At 43.4% G+C, this 25,652-nt stretch overlaps 1 protein-coding gene across 3 annotated transcripts in view; it reads right to left on the reverse strand.

Moving 5' to 3' along the window:
- The window catches only part of prex2 (phosphatidylinositol-3,4,5-trisphosphate-dependent Rac exchange factor 2), a 775,268-nt gene that overhangs the window by 331,038 nt on the left and 418,578 nt on the right, over positions 1–25,652 (reverse strand). For all 3 annotated transcript variants that reach the window (XM_041190559.1, XM_041190558.1, XM_041190560.1), the window contains exons 20-24: positions 19,201–19,337; positions 14,002–14,125; positions 9,978–10,162; positions 5,878–6,039; positions 4,053–4,275 (exon numbers count right to left, since the gene is read on the reverse strand). In XM_041190559.1, the coding sequence (XP_041046493.1) occupies positions 4,053–4,275; positions 5,878–6,039; positions 9,978–10,162; positions 14,002–14,125; positions 19,201–19,337 (831 nt within the window). The remainder of the gene's footprint in view (positions 1–4,052; positions 4,276–5,877; positions 6,040–9,977; positions 10,163–14,001; positions 14,126–19,200; positions 19,338–25,652) is intronic.

Raw genomic sequence — 25,652 nt, forward strand, 5'->3', positions numbered from 1 at the left:
TGAGATAAATTTTAAGAATATTTAAAAGTCATATTCTGTCAAGTCTTTCATTACAGATCAGTCAGTAAATGTTTGTTTCCCATAAAGGAAGTGATTATGCAATCTAGCATACCCAGACAGGAGCAGCATTTATTCAGAAATTATTCTTCTTTAAGTAAGAAAACAACTCATGATTTACTCCAGCTTCCATCGAACAGGATAAGTTAAAATAGACTCATGAGTGACCCATTACAAACTAACCTCTGAACGTTCTCTCAAACATAAAGATGAAAAAACAGACATAATGTAGAACACTGGACTTCAGATCCCAAAGAGGTTTTGTCGCATATTTACAACAAATGCTTCCGTTTCTGTCATGACTACCATGGTGCCTCTTTGTTCCACTACTAAACTAATTTTGATACTACATCAAGGTGCTACCCAAGTACCAAGGATGTGAGTGGATCTTAGCTGTGCTGTTTCATTGTGGGCCTCTAAGGATTGAGGTGGCCCACATCTCAATGCTTCTAAGTCCTGGGAGGTTGGATCACTGCTATAGGTCACTGGAGAGATTGGTCCTGCATCCTGACACCTACATGATCAGTCATTTCAGAGGACTGGTTGGAAAGGCACCTAAGCTGTCATCAGTGTAAAGACTCCTATTAAGAGAAAGATTTCTATAACAAAGGAAAATTCTAGGCAAACCACTTGTGCTAAATTCTGAATCTGAGTGCCCACTATTCGCTAGGAGGGCAGATCTAATTATATCAGTTGCATCAGGCAGACCTCAAGAGACAGCACCCCAAAGCTCCCAGAAGCTGCGGCTTCACATTACACTCTCTGATCGACCTCACCTGAAGGTCAGTGCTTGATGTATCAACGTTGGATACACTGACTAGGTTGGAGGCATCTCTGTAAGACAGAATGAATGTAGATATTCCAGGTACCACCAACCACCAAACACCAGCTGTGTTTTTTCCTTCTCACCTACTGGCAGAGAGGAACTTCATGGTGACCCCTGCTATCTGTCTTGGGTGCTTTAAAATGGTCTTCAGTGCATCTATGTGAGAGTAATGATCATCCAACTTTCTTTTTAGAGCAGATTTGAGACCATTGGCTCAGGTGCCAGAGGCAAACTTCTGCGGAACCTCCATTCTTCATTTTCAGATCCAACTTTCACCTGTCACTGCTGTGCCATCTGGGATTTGAAAACTTAATGAGAATGCAAGGAAAGGTCAGAGGAAGAAGGTGTGGTATAAGAGTTTGGCATGTATAGGGTTAATATGGGACTGAGTACAGTTTCACCCAAACAGTGATGTAAGAGAACACATGGCCCACACCTAGCAGTCATCCAGTCTTAGACAGAGCCGAGTGCACAAGCAAGCATGGAGAAAGCTCTTAGCTTGAACTCTTTACTGTACATGGGTAGATAGTTCTTGTTGTTAATAAGTGCAAACAGTTAACCTACTTAGGACTACGAAGATTTCATTAAGGCCTACCGAAGAGTATCCAACATGGTGGCAGCTCTTAGAAAAACACAGAACCTCAGAGAATCTGGAGCAGAAATTCAAAAGCTGGAAAATTGAAGGAGCAGCATTCTGACCTGACTGAAAGCACATGAAGTGAAGACACAGGGAAAGGTCATGTGAGAGAAGCTCCATAGCAGAATTGGAAGCAGAGGGCAGAAGAAAAATGCTCCACTGTGCAGGTGAGGCCTCCAGAGATCACGTGGAGATCTAGTTTGAATTCCCACGTATTACAGAGTCAAAGGACCTAGCAGGGGTGAGCTTAAAAATTAAATTCTTGGCCAGAACTAATTTAAAAATGTTTTTGGTCTTTTAAAAGAGCAGCCCATTTCTGAAAGCACCGGGCCAGGCGGATTCTTGAGTCAGCCCCTGAAAACATGGCACCCGAGCTCACTCTGAAAGAAGAAAAATAATTAATGAATCAAGTTGGAACAATCGCAGCTAAATAATCAGCTTTAAAGTCCAGCAAAGGGCAGGATTCGACGCTTTTGTGACCTTAATGTGTTGTGCTGAAACAGGGAAGTTTGCAGCCAGTCGATCCAAACAGCCATTGTTTAAAATGTCAAAGCAGAATGTGAGTATCATTGTAGCGAGAGCCTGCCAAAGTCAGTAAGCCCTTTATCCTTAAAGGAACAGCAGCGCCATCTTAAATTTCAGCAACTTTTTAAAGCTGAACCTACTCGGGGCAGGATTTTCGGATCGTTGGACGCGCAGCAAAAAATCTTTCTAAATTAATAAATTAATGGCCTTAATAGGCCTCTTGATTGTTGGCAGCCACGCTGCTGACTCTCGTGCGTGCTCACCGGCCAAAATATCGTGCGAGTACACAATGACGTTGGGATGTTCGCCCGACATCATCATGTGCTATTTTATGCACAATCGGGTCGGGCGCACCGGCCCGCGGATGTAAAATTTTGCCTTTGAAAATTTTTAACCATGGATTAGAAATCCGCTCTTCCAGATCAGATTGGACTTATCCAAGGCCCAGATCAATCACATCATTGGGGACTTTGGAAAAAAAGATTCCTTAGAGACATGATTGCTTCAGATTTGGATAAAAAGACAGAAGCTCAACAAGTTATCACATTGCTTTATTTGGTAGGCCCGGTAGTGGATGACATTATTGCTAGACAAAGAATCAATGAATCATCTGCTAAATTTGAAGAAGTACTAAAAGCATTTGATGTTTACAATGATCTGTACAGGATGGCTGAAGGCTATGAATACAGAGACCTAAAATCAGAACTTCTCAGAGATATAATAGTTGTAGGAGTAGCGGATGATGCACTCTTAGATATGCAAGTGAAGGAAGATCGAACCCTCGCAAAAGCTATCCAAATTGTTAGGCAGTTTGAACTGTGTGTGCAGCACAGGTCCATTTTAAGATGAGAAAGTAAACCGTGGTACATAGGAAACCCACAGTCCAGTTAGTTAAACAACACAGAAATAGGCACACTCCAGGAAAAGAGAAGCGATACCCTAACCGCTGAGCAGAGGGATCATGCCAGCGCTATAAAGCAAAGCGCCCCCACCGGCGAGATCAATCTCCTGCAATTTCAGCCCAATGCTTTCAGTGTAATAGGACTGGACACTTCAGCAAACTGTGCAAGGCCAATACATCTGCATGCACAGAAGACCCAAAGATAACTCATGATAACTGCATACCAAGAGGATGCACAGCCATGCTCCACAAGTGAGGTCAAAGACCCAGTATTTTCATATTGGAATGCAGACATTTCAGTTACTGGCCACCTCACAAACTTTAAACTGGACACGGGAGCCAGTGTTATGGTCCTATTAAATAAATAACCATGCCTGAGAAACTTCTGGCTTCAAACATCAGCCGCACCACTCTACAGGCCCAGAGTAACCCCATTCCTGGTCATAGACATGATTCTGGAACCAATAAGAAATGGGAGCAAACAAATCTTCGAGCTGATATATGTCTTCCATTACGATTCTTTTTCTCTCTTGAGCAGAGAGGCCTGCGTAGCCCTGAATCTCCTCAAAATGGTAGAAGAGGTCAAGAGTGTCATATTTTATAGAGAATTGCAAGTTCCCGAGAGCTCAAACAAGAAAGAGCATCCTGACTGGGACTTAAGCTCTGAACTGTCTTCTCCCTTTGCAGAGCAGGTTCTCACCCACCAGCCTCCTGCTTGATTAAATATTCCCCGCTAACAAACACGCCTTGGTGGAAGGCACAATATTCCACCCTTAGTATTGCGTTTTCACTATAAACATGTTCCTGCTCTTGAAATCAGACAAATTATGTCAATATAAACATTACGGAAAACTTCATTTGACTACTTATATTTTTGATTCTGCTACATAGGCAATTCTGTCTGCAGCAGTATCATCAAGCAAAGAATTTGTGTAAACAAGAATTTTGGATGGGAAGACAGAAACTGTGAATAATATGTGGACTTTCAAGGTTGGGTAATAAATAATTATGCAGTTTGCACATCTGCCAGGTTTGGATTGCCCCAGCTCAAACATGCATTATATATTTTCAGCAAAGTCAATGAGAGATGAGAGCAGAGGTCTTACCTTGGTTTAAGCTTTTCTGGTCAATATCATTGATGGACTGTTTCCGACTGTCCAATTGTACACCAAATGCACTGCCCAGTGACGCAGCATTCTTAGGATATGACACTTCCATCACGTTTATATGGCAATTAGTGGGACAGAAATCACTGCTGTGCAATGGTGAAATCTTGGACTTGGCTTGCTTGAAAGTCGGCCAGGCTCGGTTTTTCAGAACTCGTGAAAACTAAACCACAAGTATTGAAAAAGTCACAAATTATACTTATTGATGTTATATTAAAAACTATCTTGGTATTAATTCCATCACTTCTAACAAAAATAAAGTCAGAATATATGAAAACTGCATCAAAGACCCCCAGTGGCTCTGTAACTAATTGCATCATATACTATGACACTGAAGCATACAGACAAGGAAGGTTCCAGTGACAGCCGTGAGTTGAGACAATTCAGTGTCCTTGAAGAGATGAAAGGGATGAAAAAAAAATTGGAAATAAGTTAATTTGTAAAAGTTAGATTAATTCAGAGACTTAAATTAAGGAAGCTATGTTAAATTTGTAAAGAGCACTGGTTTCGTCTCAATTGGAGTACTGCATCCAGTTCTGGGCACCATACTTTAGGGAAGATATGAAGGCATTACAGAGAGTGTGGAAAAGATTCACGAGAATAGTTTCATGGATGAGGAATTTCAGTTATGTAGAAAGGTTGGAGGAGTTGGAACTGTTTTCCTTGAAGAGAAGATTGAGAAGAAATTTGATAGAGGTATTCAAAATCATAAGGGGGCAGAAGATCAAGATGTAGAATCAGTTTGGGTGGAGATAAGAAATAGAAAAGGAAAGAATTCAAAAGTGAGAGTAGTTTATAGGCCCCCGAACAGTAAGTACACAGGACAGAGTATATATCAAGAAATAATTGGGGAGAAAGTTACTACAATAATTGTGGGTGACTTTAATTTTCACATTGATTGGACAAATCAAATAGGCAAGGGTAGCCTAGAGGGTGAGTTTATGGAGTGTATTCTGGACAGTTTCGTGGAACAGCATGTTCTGGAACCTACCAGGGACCAACAATTAGCTTATTGAATCAAACAGCCTGTTCCTTCGGTTGTCTGTAATTGGCAGAGTACAGTCTGTACTCAACCAGCCCACGCTTGCAAAACCCAAAACAAATTGTCCAGTGTTATATGCGATTCCATGATTGGGCAGCTCTTGCCGAACAATCCCAAGTGTGCTAATAGCTACACTAATAACCAATTTAAGATAATTAGTTGAGCTCGTAATGTGGCTGATTTATCCTTGCTAGAAGCAACAAACATTCATACGCAGGGACCCAGTCTCTGCAAACAAAAGGAATATGTTCAAGCCTGATGTCTTTTCTGAATTACCCGGGAGCTTGGGGAGCCAAAAGTTCCCTGTTGCCTTGGCAAATAAGAGTTGACTTGGCAAACAATCCGCACCCGTTTCTGTCATTTAAATTATTGTGATCTTTTGAAATTTAGCATTCTTGCATTTGTCTTGATGAGTGCAAGATGAAAAGCTTCAGCAACTTGTCTCCCTAATCAGCAATATACAAGTTCTGTACTGCCAAGTGAAAGAGATGACTATTTTACCTGCATTATGATCCACATAATAAAGAAGCTTCTCCTTGTTTACCAAACTCATTTTATCACAAATTCATATGAATTCTTAGAATTATATGAGATCAGTAGCTTTAAACATCGGCATAATCAGCATTAAATTGTGTTTCAATTAAATTCTCCATGTGATGTCTGCAGTTTTACAGATGAAAGTTGAGGTTCCTTGAAATCTCAGTACCTCAAAAATCTGCTTACCTTCTTATAGTTTGTGATCCTTCGGTTAATGTGCTCAAGCTTTTCACTGCGCATAATGCTGAATTTTGAATGCAGTTCAGGAGGCATTCCTTCAACTAAGCAGCTTAGTCTGCTGCAATGTTCTACAAATTGCTCATCATTCTTAGCCAAACATTCAAGGATCTGTTAAAGAAATGTTATATAATAAATTGTAGTTTCATTTCAAGCTATGGGCTGAAAAAAGAAAGTGCACCGAATGAAATTATCATGCCACAAGCTAATTTCTCAAGATAAAAATACAATGGAGCTGCACGGAGCATTTCCAACAATTCTCAGGAAGTGAGTTTTCCATTCTTCATTATGCCAAAGTACAGCACAGTGAGGAAAAACCAAGTTAATGCTCCCAGGCCTACTCTCACAATTTCCAAGCAAGTGTGTTATATAGCCTAGGTGTAGTGTAGGCCATCTCTTGATGTGGATGCCATCATAAAATAAAAGTAAAAAGGAAAATAAGTTGCAAGTAACCTGATGACATGGAGGTTTGATTTCAGTCCAGCACTCAATTCGTCCCGATGATCTTTTATCAGAACTGGGAAAAGTTAGAAATTCAATAGTTTAAAGCAAGGGAAAAGGGGTGAGGGTGGGAAAAAAAAAACAAAAGGGAAGGTCTATGATAGGATGGAAGACAGGAGAGGTTAAATGACAAAGAAGTTAGTGGTACGGGGCCAAAGGGGTGGAAACGGGGCAAGTAAAGAAACAAACGATATATCTAGAGGAGGTGTGACTAGCAGAATGATGAAAGCTGTCTTCTGAAAACAAAATCAAGGAAAAAATGAGAGCAAAACCAAAATATGCAAAGAAAAGGGAAACAAAATGGGTGCAGAGATTGCAGTCTGCTATTGTTGAACTCAATGTTGAGTTCGAAGGCTATCGAGTAACTAGTCAAAGACAGGAAGAAGGTGCAAATGATCTAGGATACTTTCTCAGCACTGAAGATTTGGATCCTTGCTAATCTTTCCAAATATCGGAAGTACTGCTTTAACATACTCATTGTATGTTCCACTAAAGTACAACTGGAGCATTAGCTTCATTTAGTACTTTTGTTCTTATTTTGGAGTGAGGACTCCTGGTCAGTGTTAATAACTAGGACAACAAGGGATATCACTGATATCCCAGGGGCCATCTGCCCATTTCACCAGCTCCTTCGAATAAGAACGCAAGAAGAGCCTATGGAGCCTGGTCCATCATTCTGTTAGATCGTGACTGGTCTGTACCTTAACTTCACCTACCAGCTAATTCAGAAGATCTTGCATACTGCTGGTGAGGGCTGTGCGTTGAGCACAAATTAGGAATCAGCCAAAAACTTGCTCTAACTTCTGGAGTAATATACAATCAATCTATCCATCCCAGAACATCAAACACCAATGTGTTTCAATCTGTTTCAGGCCAAGGTCTCAATTATTATTTGTGTTGTTTTATTAAATTCTACATTCTTAAATATAATTTATTTAATGTTCCAATTATGAGATTTATAAGATTATTATATTTTGGAGTTGTCTCTTTAAATTTAAGGTAAATGAATGGGGGATGTGAACTGTTCTGCAGTCTGCCTGACAGTAAGTCTGGATGGTTTGATTCTTAGAGATCAAAGGAAGGCTTAGACTGTTTTACTAAGAAGCAGGTGCAAAATATTTACACTTGGAGACTGTGAGTATACCATTAATAGATCCTGAATCTCCCCAAATTCCAGAAAGCTGCTTTAGGAATTGAGTTGTAAACAGTTGTGCTGTAAATTATCCATATACATCTAAGGTGCAAAGGAGCTGGGATCAAAGATAGCTAAATAGCATTTCTACCTATATGCAAGGCTAATGTTTTTCACATTGCCGTGTGGAAGATGGAAGAGGAAGCCATTTTTAAGATCAGGTTACAGGCTTTCCTGCAAACCATGAATATCACAGTCAGACACAGTTTGTTTTGGAGTGCTCTGCAGCCATCTAAGAGACTGAGAGCAGTTGATACAGGCAGCCAGTCATGCACCCGAAGCAATGAAAATGCTAACCCTGTTGTTCACCATACAGAACATGTGTGAGAGCTTGCACTAAGACTGAATTGCCCAAGTTTGTGATTAAAGTATGGCAGAAAACTCACATAGATTGAGCTGGAGGGAAAGAATCTAGTGTAACCTACACAGTGAAAGCCAGTTCTGTGAGCAGAAGTTACCCGGCTAGGAAAGTAAAAAGGAAAAAGCCATCGGGATCAGAGAATAATTTTAGATTGGTTTCTGGAGGACAATTTAAGGGACAGCATCATGTACAACTGTAGCATGAGACTTTCGATAATTCTAAAAGTTAAATGGTGAATCTCTTTTCTGTAGTTTAAAGTATACATTGCCTACAAAAAGAAAATAGTGTTTAGTAATTAGTGTTTTTAGTCATTTGTTACAGTAAAAGTTTAAAACTTGAAACCTGACGTGTCATTCTTTCAGCTGTTCGAATTTCTCTTTAAAAGTTATCGGTGTCTATGGAGGTTGCAATTAAATCATAAATATCTTGCATTTTCTTCTTAGTAAAACAATCTAAGCCTTCCTTTGATCTCTAACAATCAAACTAACCAGGCTTACTGTCAGATAGACTGCGGAACAGGTCAGATGACTTCCTTCATTTACCCAAATTTAAAAATGCAGTCCCAAAATATAATAATCTCATAAACCTCATAATTGTAACACCTAATTATTTCCTGTCTGGCAATTTCTCATTTCTCTGTGATTTTCTCCTAACACTTCCACATGATTCCCACGTTTTCCTAATATTTCTTAATTTGACCCTTATTTTCGAATGATGGAATATTTCTGTAAATCTCTCATCCCTTCTTTTCATTATTTTTTAAAAAGTACAGTAAAACATATTGTACCAGAAATGTCAGTCTTGATCCCTCACCATAACAATGCCAGAGCAGGATTTCTGGGGTGAGGGACATTTAGACAGATTTGGCAGGCAGCCATGCCTTATTAAAACACAGCAGGATTACCCACTAGGGTAAGGAGATGGGAAGGTGTTTTGGAGTACATGGTTAGAGTGCTGGCAATGCTAGGCAGACAGTTTTAATAGCAGGAAAACTCATTTCCAAAAAAAAAGGAGAGAAACATCCTCCTTGCAGGATCTCGTCTTTCAAAGTTTTGAGGGCTCTACCCTGCCAGGATATGTTTGGGGCACATCAGAACGACTGCTTCACAGTGATGAGAGCACCTCTGACAGGAATTCTGCCGCATAACACCAACCAGTTCCACTTCCATTTTTTTAGTAATGGCACAGGGAAAGAGTAGGTGCAAGTGGCACCTGCCCCTTGCATCATTTCCAACATAAATCCTGATAGGTTCCCAACAAGACAGAAATCTGGCAGAACCATGTGTGACCCTCATTTGAGTCCTCACAGTCTAACCAAAATGTGGCACCAATACATTAAAATGGGCAGAAGTTTGCATGGCTAATAGATGCTAAAGGAAGCAGTTTTTCCAGGTTTGTCATCACAGTAGATAGCAGAATATCAATAAAAGTATATATTAAAATCTTAAATCTGTATGCAATTGCTGTAAATTTTTGCCAGTATTAATTCCTGTGTTGATTTTTATGATAGAACTTGCCTATGTAAATTTGTCATATTGTTCATACCTCATGAACTAGTAGTGACATTGTAACACCTTTATTTTGCATTTACCTGCTGCAGAGAAACTCCTATACCAAAACAAACTTACATTGTTGTATCTCTTGTGGCGATTTACCTTTACCAGATTAGAATCTTGACAAAAAACTCCCTAATAAATAATAAACTCAGGCGTTCATTCTCCCCATGCACAGATTAATGTTCCCAGCCTTCTCCACCAACCTCCTCCAACCTTGCCCACTGATTTTATAACCCATGCATCACTTATGGGAGGCGTCATCAATAGAAGTCAATGTGGTGCACCAACCTCCATCAATCGAGACAAAAGAATAGGCTTGAACGGCACCAACACTAACAATGTATGCCAATTCTACACATCAGTTGTTGATAAGCCAATTCTTGTTTATAAAGCATTATATTTTAGGAATAGGTATCCTCATTCAACCTTCTAATCATACCTTTGCAGTTAGGTTGAAGAATCCTTTTGGTTCACTCATTTTCTCCAGAACATGGCATTTTGTTCCAGCAGTGCTGTCATATTCATATACAACACCATATTCCAAATGAACGTTATCTACTGTTAGGCTCACATGATCCTTCTTCCCGTCAATTAAAGCCATTGTATTAAATTTATCGAAGACTTCTGGGGGGGGGGGGGAAAAATAGTGTCATCCTGACAATCTGTTACTTCAAGACAAAACAAAACAAAATAAATACAGAATCTATGTGCATGTGGTGAACACTTAAAAGGAATACACTTTCTGGTTTTAGAAACTGAAGTCAAATTTATTAATGGGCCATAACTTCCAACTAGGGTCGGAATGTGATGGCCCACAGTAATTAGAAGATATAAGTACATACCCATGCTTGAAAATTTGGCTGACAGAGCTGCTTGGGGCCTACTTCGAAAGACTCCTCATTGGCCCCAGTGAAGTGCAGCTCCGGCAGATTGAATGAGGCCACGCCCCCTTTTTATGGTACTAGCTGCCAAAACCAGGTAAGCTTAAAGGGCCCAGTGAAATTGACGGCCAGTGTCTAAGTTAAGTGTATAGGATTTGGGGGGTGGGGGCATTGTAGGTCGGGGTGTTCGGGTGGAGAGGTCGGAGGACGGGGGAGTGGGGGCGTCAGAGGTCGGAGGCTGGGCCTTAGTGGGTCGGAGTTTTGGAGGAAATGATGGGTCAGAAGAGAGGGGCATGCAGGGAGGTCAGATGTCAGGGTGAGGAGATCGGATGTTGGTGGGTTCAGGTGGAGGGTGGGGGTGTCAGAGGTATGGGGTTCGGATAGGGTCAGACGTTGGGGATGGGGGGCATCTGAGGTCAGGGGGGCGGGGAACCAGAAGTCAGGGGTTGGGGGGACTGGAGGTCAGTGGGTGTTGGACGTCTGTGAGGATCTGGTCAGGCCCACGAGCACTTGGAGGTCGGGGGCATTGCGGGTCAACAGGGAGGGGTCAGCGGTGTGGGGTTGTTCCGTGAGGGGTGCTGGGGGTGTGGGGGGAGTCCTGTGGGAGTCAGTCTGGGGTTTACGATAGTTACCCAGAAGTTAGAAGTGGTTTTAATTCTTCCAACTTTTTCTGGGTAACTATTGGTGTAACCCTGGCAGAACCATCTGAACTTTACACTTTAAATTGCATTTTCAGACAGTTCCCAGTGCAGGGCAATTGTGTAGAGGAAGTCTGCTGCTCTAGGCAATTGGCATGCAAACACTTAGCTGGGAACTTCCAAGAAGGATACCCCAAGGCATTTTTGGGGTTACTCCCAAATCCGACGCTGGGGAGTTTGGAAGTTAGGGCCCAATGTTTTTATACCAATATTATTAACATGCAGCTACACTTTTGAAGTTAAACTACAAATTAGTGCATCAAGAAGCAGCCATTTGTTTCCATTTCCACTTATAAAATAACAACTCTTCTTTATAGTATTAAGTTTGAAAATTGATGAAAATGATTAAAACAAGGGGAAAATATCGTCCAGAACCAAATTGTGCAATCGGGCACAATTACAATATCATACCTTGCACAGTACAGACATTATTCAGATATACAATCTGCTCCTGTCACCAATTTGTATTCTAATGCAAACCCTGAAGATAAAATTCTCACATTGTATGTATATTTTTTGATAAGTTCCAAATGAATAGCATGTTTACAGTGACAGAAATTTCAATCTTTCTTATTGATAATCAGATGCCATTTCTTCATAACAAGTATACTTATGCATATTTCTTATAGTTATCTAATAATACAAGATTCTATCCATTGCAATTGCTGTTTGGAACTCCATGATCCCAATATTTATCAGAGGGATAGAAAGTCCTGTCAGCATGATGAAACCTAGAAATGGGAGGAGTACAAAAGTCCTCCCGAATTTGACAGCTTGAGCTCATTAGAATTTTTTCATTCCATTTCCCTCCTGACAGCCAACAAGATTCAAGGCCAGATGTTTGGTGGGAAATCAAGAAGATTGGGAGGTCGTGTGGACAAGGAAATGAATTTCAGAGCACAGCAGCAAAGAGTGAAGCAACAAGGGAGATTAGATAATGGGTGAAAGGTAATGGAAGTGAACAGCCAATGGCAGGGGTTGCTGGAGGCTATAAGGTTGAAGAGATTGTAGGGGAGAGGATTAGGCTGGGGAGCGGGGTGGGGTAGCTGGCCAATGGCAGTGACGAATGTGGCTGGTGGGGTGCGCTAGATATCTGTAGATCAGGGGGAAGAGAAAATGGGAGAAGAGATCGTGGAGATGGTGAGATGCCTGGACAGTAATTGTGGGAAGGGAGGAAAATCACAGTAGGTTTACCTGAGGCATCAGGGAGAAGCATTTCTGATCCATGTGGACCACAAGCTGCTGGAAAAACATTTACCTGCTAGACCTGGCAGGTCCTGCTCCTCCTTAGCTGTGGGCCCGAGGAAACCCAGCCCAACCGTTAAATCCAAATCACTAATAAAATTTAAGGCACCGAGTTTCATTTAAATATTGTTAATTACCAGCCAGTCACTACAGATCAGGTTATTCATCTGACCCCAAATCTGTCTTGGTTAAACCAAAATTAGGTATGTTAGTTCGGATGAAAAGTCAATGACCTGAAATCTTAATTCTGATTTTTCTCTCTACGGCTGCTATCTGACCTGCTGAGTATTTCTAGCATCTTCTCTTTTTATTTCAGATTTCCAGCAACCACAATGTTTGTTTTTGTAGGTGCCTTAGGGTTGGGGTAGCCATTTTTAAAATTCAACCCCCCAACTCTGTCCTGCCTGTTCTGATGGGGAGGGGTGTGGGGGGAGGGTGCTGTTAAAATTGGCACAGATGTCACTATTTCTGAAAATTAACTACTGATTTCTATTTTTAATCCTGAATTTTGGAATAAGAAATATGAATTTCATTAAAAAATTAATTTCCTTCTTTTGATCTGTGATATATTCAAATAACAAAATTGGCTCTCTGTTTAATTCTGTAAATGTGAATGTGATGGTGCACTTTGATGTCTATTTGATTCCCAGAAATGAGAAGTCGTACGACATTAAGTAAACTGAAACTAACAGTTCGACATAGTCATGGCACTAAATACCACTAAGGAAATGGTGTCAGCCAGCAGCAGTGAAAACATCCAGCTGAGTTCAAATGCGCAGAATCATCTTTCATCTCCCAAAACACCCATACATTAAACCTAAACAGAAGGCACAACATTGGAGGAGAATTTCACTTTCCCCACTTACGCTATCATAAAAAAGTACAAAAGAAACTAACTTTAATAAGTTGTTCATTTTATTTACGACTTGCTAGTGATTTTACTATCCATTAATTTAGGATGCGGTTCTTCTGTGTTTTAAAAGAAAGGCAAGAAAGGATCTTGCAGACTTACGAATCAACTGGTATGTAACAGTGCATTTGTAATTTAATGTGTGGATTTGGGTGTCTTTTATAGATTAAATAGTGTTTCTTTGGGCTTCTTCTGGTGGGTGATGTTGCCAGTGTCAAATAGCTTGACCTTGATGCCATGTTATCAGGGGCATTGAGCGAATGCCAATATGTAATACAAACACAACAAACGTGCTCTATCTAAAAACTAGTTAGACCATTAAGAGGAGGTGGTGGCACATCAGGTATTCCTGCATATCAGCTGCAGTACAGTATAAACATAGTCCATGCAATATTGGCTTCAAACTGTCTTATGTTGTGCACATACTAGTGTGAATTTGAATTCAACTGCGTCAAAAGGAAACTTCAAGACCTATAAGGCTGGATTCTAATCATATCTCAGGATGGCTTAAAAACAAAAACACTGTATCTGTGAAGAATGTCATTTAATTATACCATCAGATACCTTAAACAGAGTAGGGAAAGATTAACCTCAGCTGGAAAAGAGAATTGAAGTAGCAAAGCTGGAGTGAATTAATCTTAAAATAGAATAAAGAAGTAACATAATGCAAATTGGAATCCAAAGTGCCTTTAAAGTGTCAACTTCACATAATATCTACCTCTGGCATACCTTCATTAAATCCATCTTGCATGCCACTGTCACTTCCCCCTGAATCTGGGGCCTTTAAACTGATTTTCTGCAGCTCCTCCTGGGCACTTTCAGTATTATTATACACCCACTGAATGCAGTCTTGCTGTTTAACCAAAACAGAAATATAATGTGACTATAATTCATTTTATCATTTTCATTCCACACTACATGATTAATTTACTGTCATAAGATGATAGAACTTTAAGAACAGAGATGTAGGCGGAGCTGCCCGGTCAGAGCTAGAATGAGGAAAGTCTGCATACTTTCTTTCTTATAACTTGCAGCAGTGTTCTGGTGGACAATGTTCGGGACAAAGACATACATGAATACATAAAATAACATAAACACAGAAACACAGAAAATAGGAGCAGGAGTAGATCATTTGACCCTTCAAGCCAGCTTCGCCATTCAATATGATCATGCCTGATCCTTTATCTCAACACCATGCTCCCGATCTCTCCCCTTTAGAGTTTAGAAATCTATCTAGTTCTTTCTTAAATATGTTCAGTTGCTTGGCTTCCACATTCTTCTGTGGTAGAGAATTCCTCAGGTTCACCAACCTCTGAGTGAAGAAGTTTCTCCTCATTTCACTCCTAAATGGCTGACCCCTTATCCTGAGATTGTGACTCTTTGTTCTAGACCTCCAAACCAGAAGAAACATCATCCCTGCATCCAGTCTGTCCAGCCCTGTCAGAATTTTATATATTTTAATGAGATCCGCTCTCATTCTTCTAAACTCCAATGAATACAGGCCTAGTCAACCCAATCTCTCCTCATATGACAATCCTACCAACCCAGGAATCAGTCTGGTGAACCTTCGCTGCACTTTCTCTATGGCAATTATATCCTTTCTTAGGTAAGGAGACCACAACTGCACACAATAGTCCAGGTGTCTTTTCACCAAGGCCCCATACAACTGCAGTAAGACATCCTTGCTCCTGTATTCAAATCCTCTTGCAATGAAGGCTAACATACCATTTGCCTCCATGTTTGCTTTCAGTGACTGGTGTACAGGACTCCCAGGTTCCTTTGTACATCAACATTCCCCAATCTATCACCATTTAAATAACACTGCCATTCTGTTTTTTCTACTGAAGTGGATAACTTCACACTTATCCACGTTATACTGCATCTGCCATGTATTTGCCCACTCACTCAACTTGTCTAAATCACTTTGAAGCCTCTTAACACCTTCCTCACCACTCACATTCCACCTAGTTTTGTGTCATCAGCAAAGTTGGAAACACTACATTTGGTTCCCCCATCCAAATCATTCATATATATTGTGAGTACCTGGGGCCCAAGCACTGATCCCTGTGGTACCCCACTAATCACTGCCTGCCACTCTGAAAAAGACCCATTTATTCCTGCTCTCTGTTTCCTGTCTGTTAACCAATTCTCAATCCGTGCCAATATATTACCCCCAATCCCATGTGCTTTAATTTTGTACACTTATCTCTTATGTGGGACTTTATCAAAAGCTTCTTGAAAATCCAAGTACACAACATCCACTGGTTCTCCCTTATCTATTCTGCTAGTTATGTCCTCAGAAAACTCCAGCAGGTTCGTCAAACATGATTTCCCTTTCATAAACCCATGCTGACTTTGTCTAATCCCATTGACAATTTCCAAGTGTCTTGTTATCACATCCTTTATAATAGACTCTAGCATTTTCCCTACTACTGAGATTAAGGTTAACTGGTCTGTAATTCCTTGCTTTCTCCCTCCTATGTAATAATGAACTTTTTAAAATTACTATGTATCCTATTGAAAGGAGAAGAATTTTAACTATGGTTTCTGGAGCTGAAAGCAAAGGGTGCTAATCAGGCTGACAGCAAGCCAAAGTGCACTGTGAAGCATCTTAGGATGTTTTCGACATGAATAAAAGTTGTTGTTGTTGCTATTTTGTACAGACAGAATAAGGGGGTTTAGAGCTGCTCATGTTGATCAAGGTGTCTAAGATGTTAATTTCATACTTCACTTGAGCAGTTAGGAACAACTTGTACATGATATTGTACGTCATATTGCACATTGCTATGAAAGCACTTAACCACTATACAAGCGCAAAAGAGAAAGAAAATGCAATGCTTAAGCACTCGGCTAAGTTTAGCATCAAGAAACTCTAGTAAAACTGATATCAATGAGAATCAGCAGGAAAACCCTATAGTGATTGGAATAATACCTGGCAAAAAAGATGATTGTAGTTATTAGAGATCAATCATCCCAAGACAGCGATTAGATAGTCCTCAGTGCAGCATCCTGAGTCCAACCATTTCAACTACTTCATCAATGACCTTCCTCCTAACATAAGGCCAGAACTGTGGATGTTTGCTAATGAGTGAGCATCATAAGTTATAATTCCTCAGATAATGAAGCAATTCATACCCACATATGTCAAGACCTGGACCGGGACAACATCAAAGCTTGGACTGTTAAATGGCAAGTAATATCCATGGCACACAAGTGTCAGGCAATGACCATTTCCAACGAAAGGCAGCCTAACTACCTGACCATTGCTGAAACTTCTGCTATGAACATCCTATGGGGATCACCATTGATGGGAAAGTCAACTGGACTAGCCAATTAAATATCACAGCTGGGTATTCTGTGGTAAATGGTTTACCTTCCGACTCCTAACGTCTCTCCACCAGCTACAAGGCACAAGTCAGGAACAAAATGGAATGTTCTCGCTTGGATTGGTGCGACTGCAACAACAATCAAGGGGCTTTAGGCCATCCACAGCAAAGCAGTATGTTTGATTGGCTCCTCATCCACATGTCTGCACAGCCATCAATATACCCTGGCTGCAGTGGGTATTATCCACAGGTTACACTGGAGCAACTTGCCAAGCCTTCTTCAGCAGTACTTCCCAAACATGTATCACCTCAAAGAACAAGAGTAAGAGGTGTATTGGAATGCACCAATTGTTAGAGCCAGGGCACACACCATCTTGCTTTGGCAAGAATCACCATATATTCATTGTTGTTGGGTCAAAATACTGAAATATCCCACCCAACAGTTTTCTGAGATCACCTTCTTATTATGGACTTCAGCAGTTCAAGAAGCTCAGGCCAAAATGGTCTGGACAATAAATGCTGAACTTGTCGATGGCACCCACAATCAGGAATGAATTTAAAAAACAATTAGAAGCAGACTGTTTTAGTTAGAAGGCTTTGAATGAGTGCAAGATTAAATGATTGTGGTTGAATCAGGGATTATGTCATCTTTCAAGATTAGACTGGATTGGAAGGAAAAAGGAAGAGAAATGAGAACAGGATGGGTAAATATGTTTTAGCTCATGTGAAGGATAAACACCCACATGGCTGGGTTGGACCTAATGACTTGTTTCTGAGATGTAGTGCAGAATCTTTTGGCGTTCCTGTTTGGTGGCAGCAGGCAGTTAATCAGGCAGAAGGCCAATGAATTGAAACCCATCTGCCTTACATCTCCACCCCGATTAATTCCATGGAGAGATGACCCACGGACAGCCGCCCAGCCCCACTACCAATTGAGGCCATTAAGTGGGAAATTAATTCCCACTTAAGGGCCTCAGCTTGCCACTGCTAGTAGTGAGGCAGTAGTAGCAGTAAGCGAGAGGTTCACCAAATATGGAGCACAACAAGCAAGCCCTGGCGTATTTGCTTGTGGGCTCCTGGGGGGTGGTCATCGGTCAAAGGCACTCAGTGCCTGATTGAGAGGCCCAGCACCAGGAAAAGGGATGTCTGCTGAAAGCCACATCCCTGCACTTGCTGACTGCGCCCACCCCATCCCCCTCCCCACAATCCCTGCCCCGTGAGCACCCCCCCACCCCACCCCATCACTCAACAGTGACCTGGAATCCAACAACGATCCTTGGTCACGGGTGAGCGTAGTACCGGCAGCAGCCACCATCTTCCCAGTAGTGCTGCAATTCAATAGAGCTGTTGACCTTTATTTGGCCAGCAGCTCTCAAGTAGGCAGGGCTTGTGTCCCCAGCGTCTGTGATCCTGGCCTGTCAAGTTCCTGAGTGACACAAGGTGTAACAGGCTTTCCCTAAAAGGGGTGTTGTAGGACTCCCACTGGCTGTCTAGCTGGGGGCAAAGACCTCCATTGCCCCCACAAGATTCCGCTCTTAATTTTTGTGCATTTCTATATTCCATTCTTGGCCCTCTCTCATTCTTCATCCATATGGTGCAACTTGCTGCTGTTATCAGTGAATTTCTGTTTGTTGCTGAGAACACTCAAAAGCTTTATATGTTGATGGAAAAATTAGGTTCCCCGATTAGAAATCTAACTAGGTTCAAATTACTAACTGGTGCAACCATTTTATCAAATATAAAGCAGACCATATTTTCTACGATTGATGCTGGTTTTTAACCACATCATTACTGTGACAGAATTACTTTAAACCTTGGGATAAAAATGTGTATTTGTGTCACAGTTCCATTGCAGCTGCATCCTAGTTCATATAACAAACGCTCAAATAAAAGATATCTTATTATTTAAAGTCAGAATTTCATCCAATGCCTGTGATTTTATGAAGTTTTCACTATACTTAAAGCGAGTGCATGGTACCATATTATCACATGAGCTTAGATATGTAAAAGTTGCTACCTGCACATTTAGTGTCCTTCAGTTACCTTTATACTACAATGTTTTAGTTTTTCATTATTGCTGACTAGACTTAGATGCTTTGTGTGAAAGTCCTTGAAGTGAAATTCTACTTCAGTGAATGAGAAATCTGTGCTTCAGCAAGTACTTTCTAATATAATATGTCTGAAGTACATTCAACAAAGCTGAGACATTGAACTTGTGACCCCGATCTTGGCAATACACAAATATAGGCTACTCACATGGTTTATCCCATTTGAATTTTGTGGTTCTTTTTTTTTAAGCACGGCTTTTTCATTAGTGGATAGATCCAGATTAGAACACCACGGTCTTCTAGTACCAGCAACTTCAGATATTTACTAACTAATAGACATGCCGATTAAGCTTTACATGGGTTCCCAAACCTCCATCATCTAATGCTTATATGGCCCACATGAAACTCGGACACAATTCTTTTTTATCCCAAAATGTAAAGAGAACTCGAAAGGTACATATTAAACGTAACTGAACCAGTATTTTGAGAAGACAGTATTTTTTTAAATGAACAAATTTATATGCTAGAGATAGAAAGAAGATACAGTGACTTACCTGTGACAGGCGTTTGTATTTCCGACATGCTGTGACATGTGCAATCACACTTGCGTGACTCTCTTTGCTCACATTGATCCCATTCACTTTGATGATGCATTGACCAGGATGCAGGCCAGCTACAGCTGCCACAGTTCCTATATGATATAAAAAGGACATTTGCAGTTCACAGCTGATCTTGGTGTCTTTTTCTCAGATAAATGAAATTTAAGATTGTCAATTGGGCTCATAGTGTGGTGCATTTGTGTGCACTGGAAGCTACATATATTAATACACAGGGCCCTGTTTTTTGCAGACAGAAAGAACATGTACACACATTGCACCTGTTTTATCTAAACAAAATAAGTGACAGCCATTCACTCACTCATTCCTCAGGGCATTGCTTTGATCAATCAGGATCAAGCTGCCTGGTTTAAATTTCAAACAATGCTTGGCAGTTAACTGTTAGTTACCATCACTAGTGCATTCTCCATGGCAATGCCTCTACCAATCAGAGTCCACTTGCCAACCAAACTGCACTCTCTTCTAGCAGTATAAATGGTTGTTTTCCCCTTATATTGGTATTCTTGTGAAATGTCCTGATGAGCTTCAAGACAAAAAACTTTGACATTTCTCTTTTTTCAGCAATACTCAAATTCTGTACTACCCAACAACTATAAAGAAATGGATTCTATGGCCTGCAATTTGTGGTTGCAGTGATGCTGAAACTGCCAGCATTTGCCCTATTACTGTGTAAAACTGATAGCGACTCCTGTCATCTATACATGCACGGTTAAATGCGAAATTCCAGAAGTTGCCATGCATGATATCCTCTAACTCCACAGCATGCGTTCTTGCAGTCCTTGCAGATGCAATCAATACAGAATGATTTGGTGTGAACTTCAAGGGGAGAATTTTCTCCATGTCGGGCGGGCCATGCGGCAGCGGGTGTGGGCGGGCACGGATGGTGATCGGGTCCACGCTGCCATTTTAAACAGACAGACCAATTACTGCCCGCCTAGTGTAGTTCACGACTCTCGTGAATAGCAGGAGTGGGCCAGCAGCGGCAGGCATGCTCAAACCACCGGGTCCAGTGGTGACCCAGTGGCCTGTTTAAATGAAGGCCTGGCAGCCTTTGCAAGGCTGCTTACAAAAGCTAGGCGAAGAGCCTGATGCAATTCTGGAGGGCAGGCCATCGGGGCAGGCCAGGCTGGTGGGTAGGCCAGCGGGGCAGTGTGCTCCTCATTTTTCCGACAAGTGCCTAGCTGCCCTCCTGGAGGAGGTGGCTGCATGGTGGGAGGCCCTTCTTCTGCGGAGGCCTCTCCACCTGACCAAACGTGCGTGAGAGGAGGTGGCCGAGGGTAAACGCTCCCATGATGTGATACAGCACACATGGGTCCAGTGCTGCAAAAGATTCAATGATCTCGTGCAATTGGGAAGGGTGAGTGCCATGTTGCCTCAAGTCACTTAATGCAGCCGTCACCCTTTTCCCACAACCGCTGCGCCCCCACCCCCCGGGCAGCTCTGGGTACAGTAACGGTATTGAATCCCTCATGGCACGTATCACTCGCTGGGTGTGACAGCACAGATTGCCCATGCCCAGTTCACCCGGAGAGGGTTGAGCTAGGATGTGTTCTGCATCCACAGCATGTGTGACACTGACACCCAGAGTATAGAATGGGTTTGAAAGTCAAGGGTCTGCATCTAGGCAGAGTGCTGGAACTGCGAAGCATGTCGAAGTCAGGGTGCTAACATGCTGGGAGGGAAGCTTCCAGTTGGCGGGGCACCAACCAACTGCTGGTCTTTGTGCTCCACGTGCTTGTGCCTTCTTGCTTAGCAAAGTGACAACTTGTAAAGGAGGCAGCACTTGGGCAATGGGGGCGGGAGTTAGCCCTGGCTTGTTTGGGTGAGTGTGTATCAACTGCGGAGTGTCGAAGAACTGGAGTCCTGCAATGTCCCACTCTGGCTGGGTTGGCAGGGATACGATAGGAATTCAGGTGCAGGCTGGACTAATCAATGCTCCTCTCTCCTTTTCAGGAGAAGACTGCGCACAATGCCTCTGAACAAAAGCAGACTGGCGGAGGGCAGGCCCTGTTGGCCATCCTAACGGCTTTCAAGCAGCCGACCATGGATCTAGAGAGGCACCATGCCCCCAAGTCCACCAGTGGTGGTGAGGCCGGGGTGCTATGGTTTGGCGAGCACTCAGGTCACCATGTGTGTCCCAAAAGCCATGGCACTACTGAATGCTCAGTGATTGAAGTTAGCAACATGGGTTTATCATTGATTATGGAAGGATGAATGCATAATGATCCAGGAGAGCGGCATGCACATTGACATTGTCTGCACTGTAACTAATCAAATGTCCTTGTTCTTCCTTTCAGCATCACCGGAGCAGGGCTGGGAGGAGGAGGCAGAGGGGCCACCTTTCACCCTTGAAGCCCCAGAGCAAATCCACTCACCAGCATCACACCACCTCTGCCAGGCAGGCACCAGCGCAGATACTAGCACCTTGGTGGGAATTAGATATTCGGCTAGTGTCCCGGGGCAAGGCAATGAGGGCACTTCACACTCGCTTGAGGTGCGGGCAGAGACAGAGTGCCCATGGCGCTGCCAGTCAGAGGACTGCTGAGGACCAGGTACATGCTCGGTCGGTGGCTGATGATGTGCCTCTGGAGTCATCCGTGAGGCAGTGAACGCTAGAAATGCAGTAGAGTATGCAGGACGATCTGGCAGAGATACATGAGGCTATGTGTGGCATAGTGCCCATGCTGGAGGAGTCCACGCGGAGCATCACCAATGCAATTAGCCTCATGGCTGAGCTCCATGCTTCCACCATGTAGAGAGTGGTGACTCTTGTGAAGAGGCTCCTCCAGGAGAACAATCAGGACCCCTTGGGGTTGCACTCAGACCTGCAAGCCCTCACAGTGGCACTGGCCTCAGCTGGTCAGTGCCAGTGTGCGAGATGGTTTGGGCACCAAGTATCCCAGCTCGGTGCCCATCCATCTACAGTGAGCAGGGAGGTCTGAAGCGACCTCATGACGGCACAGCAGCTGCCTGTTATCTCTGTGGGCTCCTATCAGCGCACTCAAGGTGAGGGCAGCAGCTCCTCCGCCCCTCTGCCAGTGACCATGGCATCCGATGAGGATGCAGCGACTCAGGAGAAGCCAGCTATGGAACTGGCTCCCTCCCAGGTGGGGCCATCAAATGCCCTGCGGGCCAGAGGACGTCCACCAAGGTCATTGAGGCCAACAAGACAGCACAATGAGCAGCTGTCTCACATGCCAGTGCCAGTGAGAGGCCAGCACCTAGACATTACACCCATAAGCATAAATTTAAGGCACTTTAGGCACACCACGGGTTTCTCACTGATGCTTTTATGTTGGCCCATAGTACTTTGTGGAAGACTTGGTGTGATGTCCAAAACCATTTTTGTTTTGCTTTATGAAGTTACATTTGTTCACTCAATAAATTTTGACATGTTGCCATGCCTCAGGGTGATTTCTTACTTCTGCAAATGTACGAGAAGCCATGATGTTATGAGTGACATTGTTTTTGACATTGAGCTTTATTGACAAGGGCCTTAGTAAATGTTAGTATCCAGGCTGATTTAGCACTCAGGTATCGAGTGTGGAGCCCGCAGCCCTGGCATGTGTTGAAGGTCCATCTGTGGTGGGCTAGCTGAAGGTTCTTTGGATTAAAGTCTCCTGGGTGTCTCTGCCTCCCTGCGGTATGCCCAGGTCAGCATCTACTCCCTTCAGCGTTCTCCTGTGCATGCTCATCCTCGGACATACTGCTGGACTCATTGTGTGCATCCAGAGGAACTGTGTCTATGTCTTCCTTGTCCACTGTGTCACCCCTTTCCAACGCAAGATTGTGGAAAGTGCAGCGTGCTATCACTATCACCGAGACACAATCGGGTGGGTACTGGAGTGCATTCCCTGAGTGGTCCAGGCAATGGTTCTCTCCACCACAGCCCTTGTAGAGGCGTGGCTCCTATAGTACTGCTGCTCAGCTTCTGATCTTGGATGGCAGAGAGGTGTCATGAGCCATCTTCTGAGGGGATAGCCCTTGTCACCCAGCAGCCATCCATCAAGCTGGGCTGGAGCACTGAAGAGCTCCGGAATCTGGGAGTGCCTGAGGATGTAGGCATCGTGGGAGCTGCCTGGGTACCTTGCGCAAACTTGTAAAATCAGCATCCTGTGATCACACACTATCTGCACGTTCATGGAGTGGAAGCCCTTCCTGTTGACGAAGGCACCCAACTCACCCGATGATGTCCGATGCGCGCCCACCATTAATTAACGGGCCACTTAAGGCCCTTGAGGCGCCAATCGACAGCGATTTGTTGGTGCCCGTGCAATCTTCGGGTCGGCGCATGGTAACAACAGGCAGGCGGGTAGGACACAATTGTATAAACCTCATCCACCGGCAGGATAAGAGGGCTCAGTGGGGTCGAGAGTATGCTCTGTCAAATGTTGTTTTTTCAAAGTTACTGATGCTTGCCTGTGTGATCTGCAATACTTCAAAACACATACCAGCTGCTTGGTCTGGACTCACAACCTTCAGGTCAGCACTCTGCAGTGAGGAATCTTTTTTAGGTCTACAGGTTTCAGGAAGTCTTCCCTTAGCCTGGGAATGGGAATGGAACTCTCCTCTGGAGGCAACTCCTCTGAGGAGGGAGAGCTAGAAGGGGGAGGAGTCCAGGAGTGCACATTCAGCCTCCTGGGAAGCCACCTTTGGGAGGTCAGGCAGAGGAACAAGGGGTGCAGGGCCAAGAGGTAGTCCAAGGCGGAAGGGGCCGCAGAAGATGCCACTGTCCTGCTGCCAGGGTATACAGGCAGCGATGCAGCTACCTCAATATGTCTGAGATGCAGTGCCGAAGGAGTCTTTGTGTCTCAAGGGAGACAGTCAACTATATTTGTCAGATGATTGGGCCTGAGATCACCACTAAATGTGTGGGTGGACACCCCATGCCAGTGGCTCTAAAGGTCACAGCTGCCCTCCACTTTTATGCCTCTGGCTCCTTCCAGGGATCGGTGGGTGATCTTTGCGGTGTCTCCTAGTCAGCTGTCCACATTGCGTTAAGCAATTTATCTTCATCAACTACCGTATAGGCCAGGCAAGCCAGACACAGAAAGCCAGAGGGTTCGCGGCCATTGCTGGCTTCCCCCGCATCCAGGGTGTAATCGGCTGTACACATGTGGCCATCAAGGTGCCAGCAGGTGATCCCGGTGCCTTCATCAACAGGAAGGGCTTCCATCCATGAACATGCAGATAGTGTGTGATCACAGGATGCTGATTCTACAAGTCTGTGCAAGGTACCCAGGCAGCTCCCATGACGCCTACATGCTCAGGCACTCCCAGATTCCGGAGCTCTTCAGTGCTCCAGCCCGGCTTAATGGATGGCTGCTGGGTGACAAGGGCTATCCCCTCAGAAGGTGGCTCATGATGTCTCTCCACCATCCAATATCAGAAGCTGAGCAGTGGTACAATAGGAGCCACGCCTCCACAAGTGCTGCGCTGGAGAGAGCCATTGATCTTCTCAAGATGCACTTCCGATGCCTGGACCACTCAGGGGACGCACTCCAATGCCTCCCAGATCGTGTCTCGGTGATATTGTTCGCAGCTGTGCTCTCCACAATCTTGCACTGAAAAAGGGGGACGCTGAGGACGATGAAAACCTAGATGCAGTGGCTGCGGCTACACATGATCGGTCCAGCCGTGAGTCCGAGCACGCACAGGGAATTGCTGAGGGGGTAGATGCTGACCCGGGCATACTCCAGGGAGGCAGGGACACCTGGGAGGCTTTAATCCAACAAACCTTCAGCAAGCACACCACATATGGACCTCCAGGGCAAGGCTGTGCTGCAGGCTCCATACTCAATACCTAAGCGCTAAATCTGCCTGGATAGGAACATTAACTAGGGGCCTTGTTAATAAAGCTAAATGTCCCACAAATCACTCATAACGTTATTGGAAACCATCCACTGGCCAATACCGCCTCAGGCTTTCCCTCATCCGACCTGCAAAACCCCCTCCAATCTCCCACATGCAATTTACTTAACTACCTGATTGGTGGCCTCTGGCTGTATGATCTACATGGCCCTAAAGTTAGAAAATTGTGTCTGCACACCCATTTTGAGTGCATGGCTGGCTAATGGGGTGTTAATGAGGCTCTACAGTGTCTCACTGCAGGAGCCCAACACAACCCACCAGCTTTCTGCCCAAGAGTTAATATTCTCACCTAAAGACTGAGTTCAAGTGTTCAAGGTAGTTAAAATTCTGAATGATTACTTCTCACATATAATCACAGGAACAGAAATGTGTGCCCCTCTAGGCAGAATTAATGACTTTGATATAAATGAAATAGATGTGTTCAGCTAAAAGGGCTCAAAACAAATAAATCCCAAGAAATAGATTTTAATGTCCCACAGTACTGAGAGATTAGGAAGGGCATTTGCGAGACAATTGCC

This window comes from Carcharodon carcharias, chromosome 6 (assembly GCF_017639515.1).
Source record: "Carcharodon carcharias isolate sCarCar2 chromosome 6, sCarCar2.pri, whole genome shotgun sequence".
NCBI classification, from domain to species: Eukaryota; Metazoa; Chordata; class Chondrichthyes; order Lamniformes; family Lamnidae; genus Carcharodon; species Carcharodon carcharias.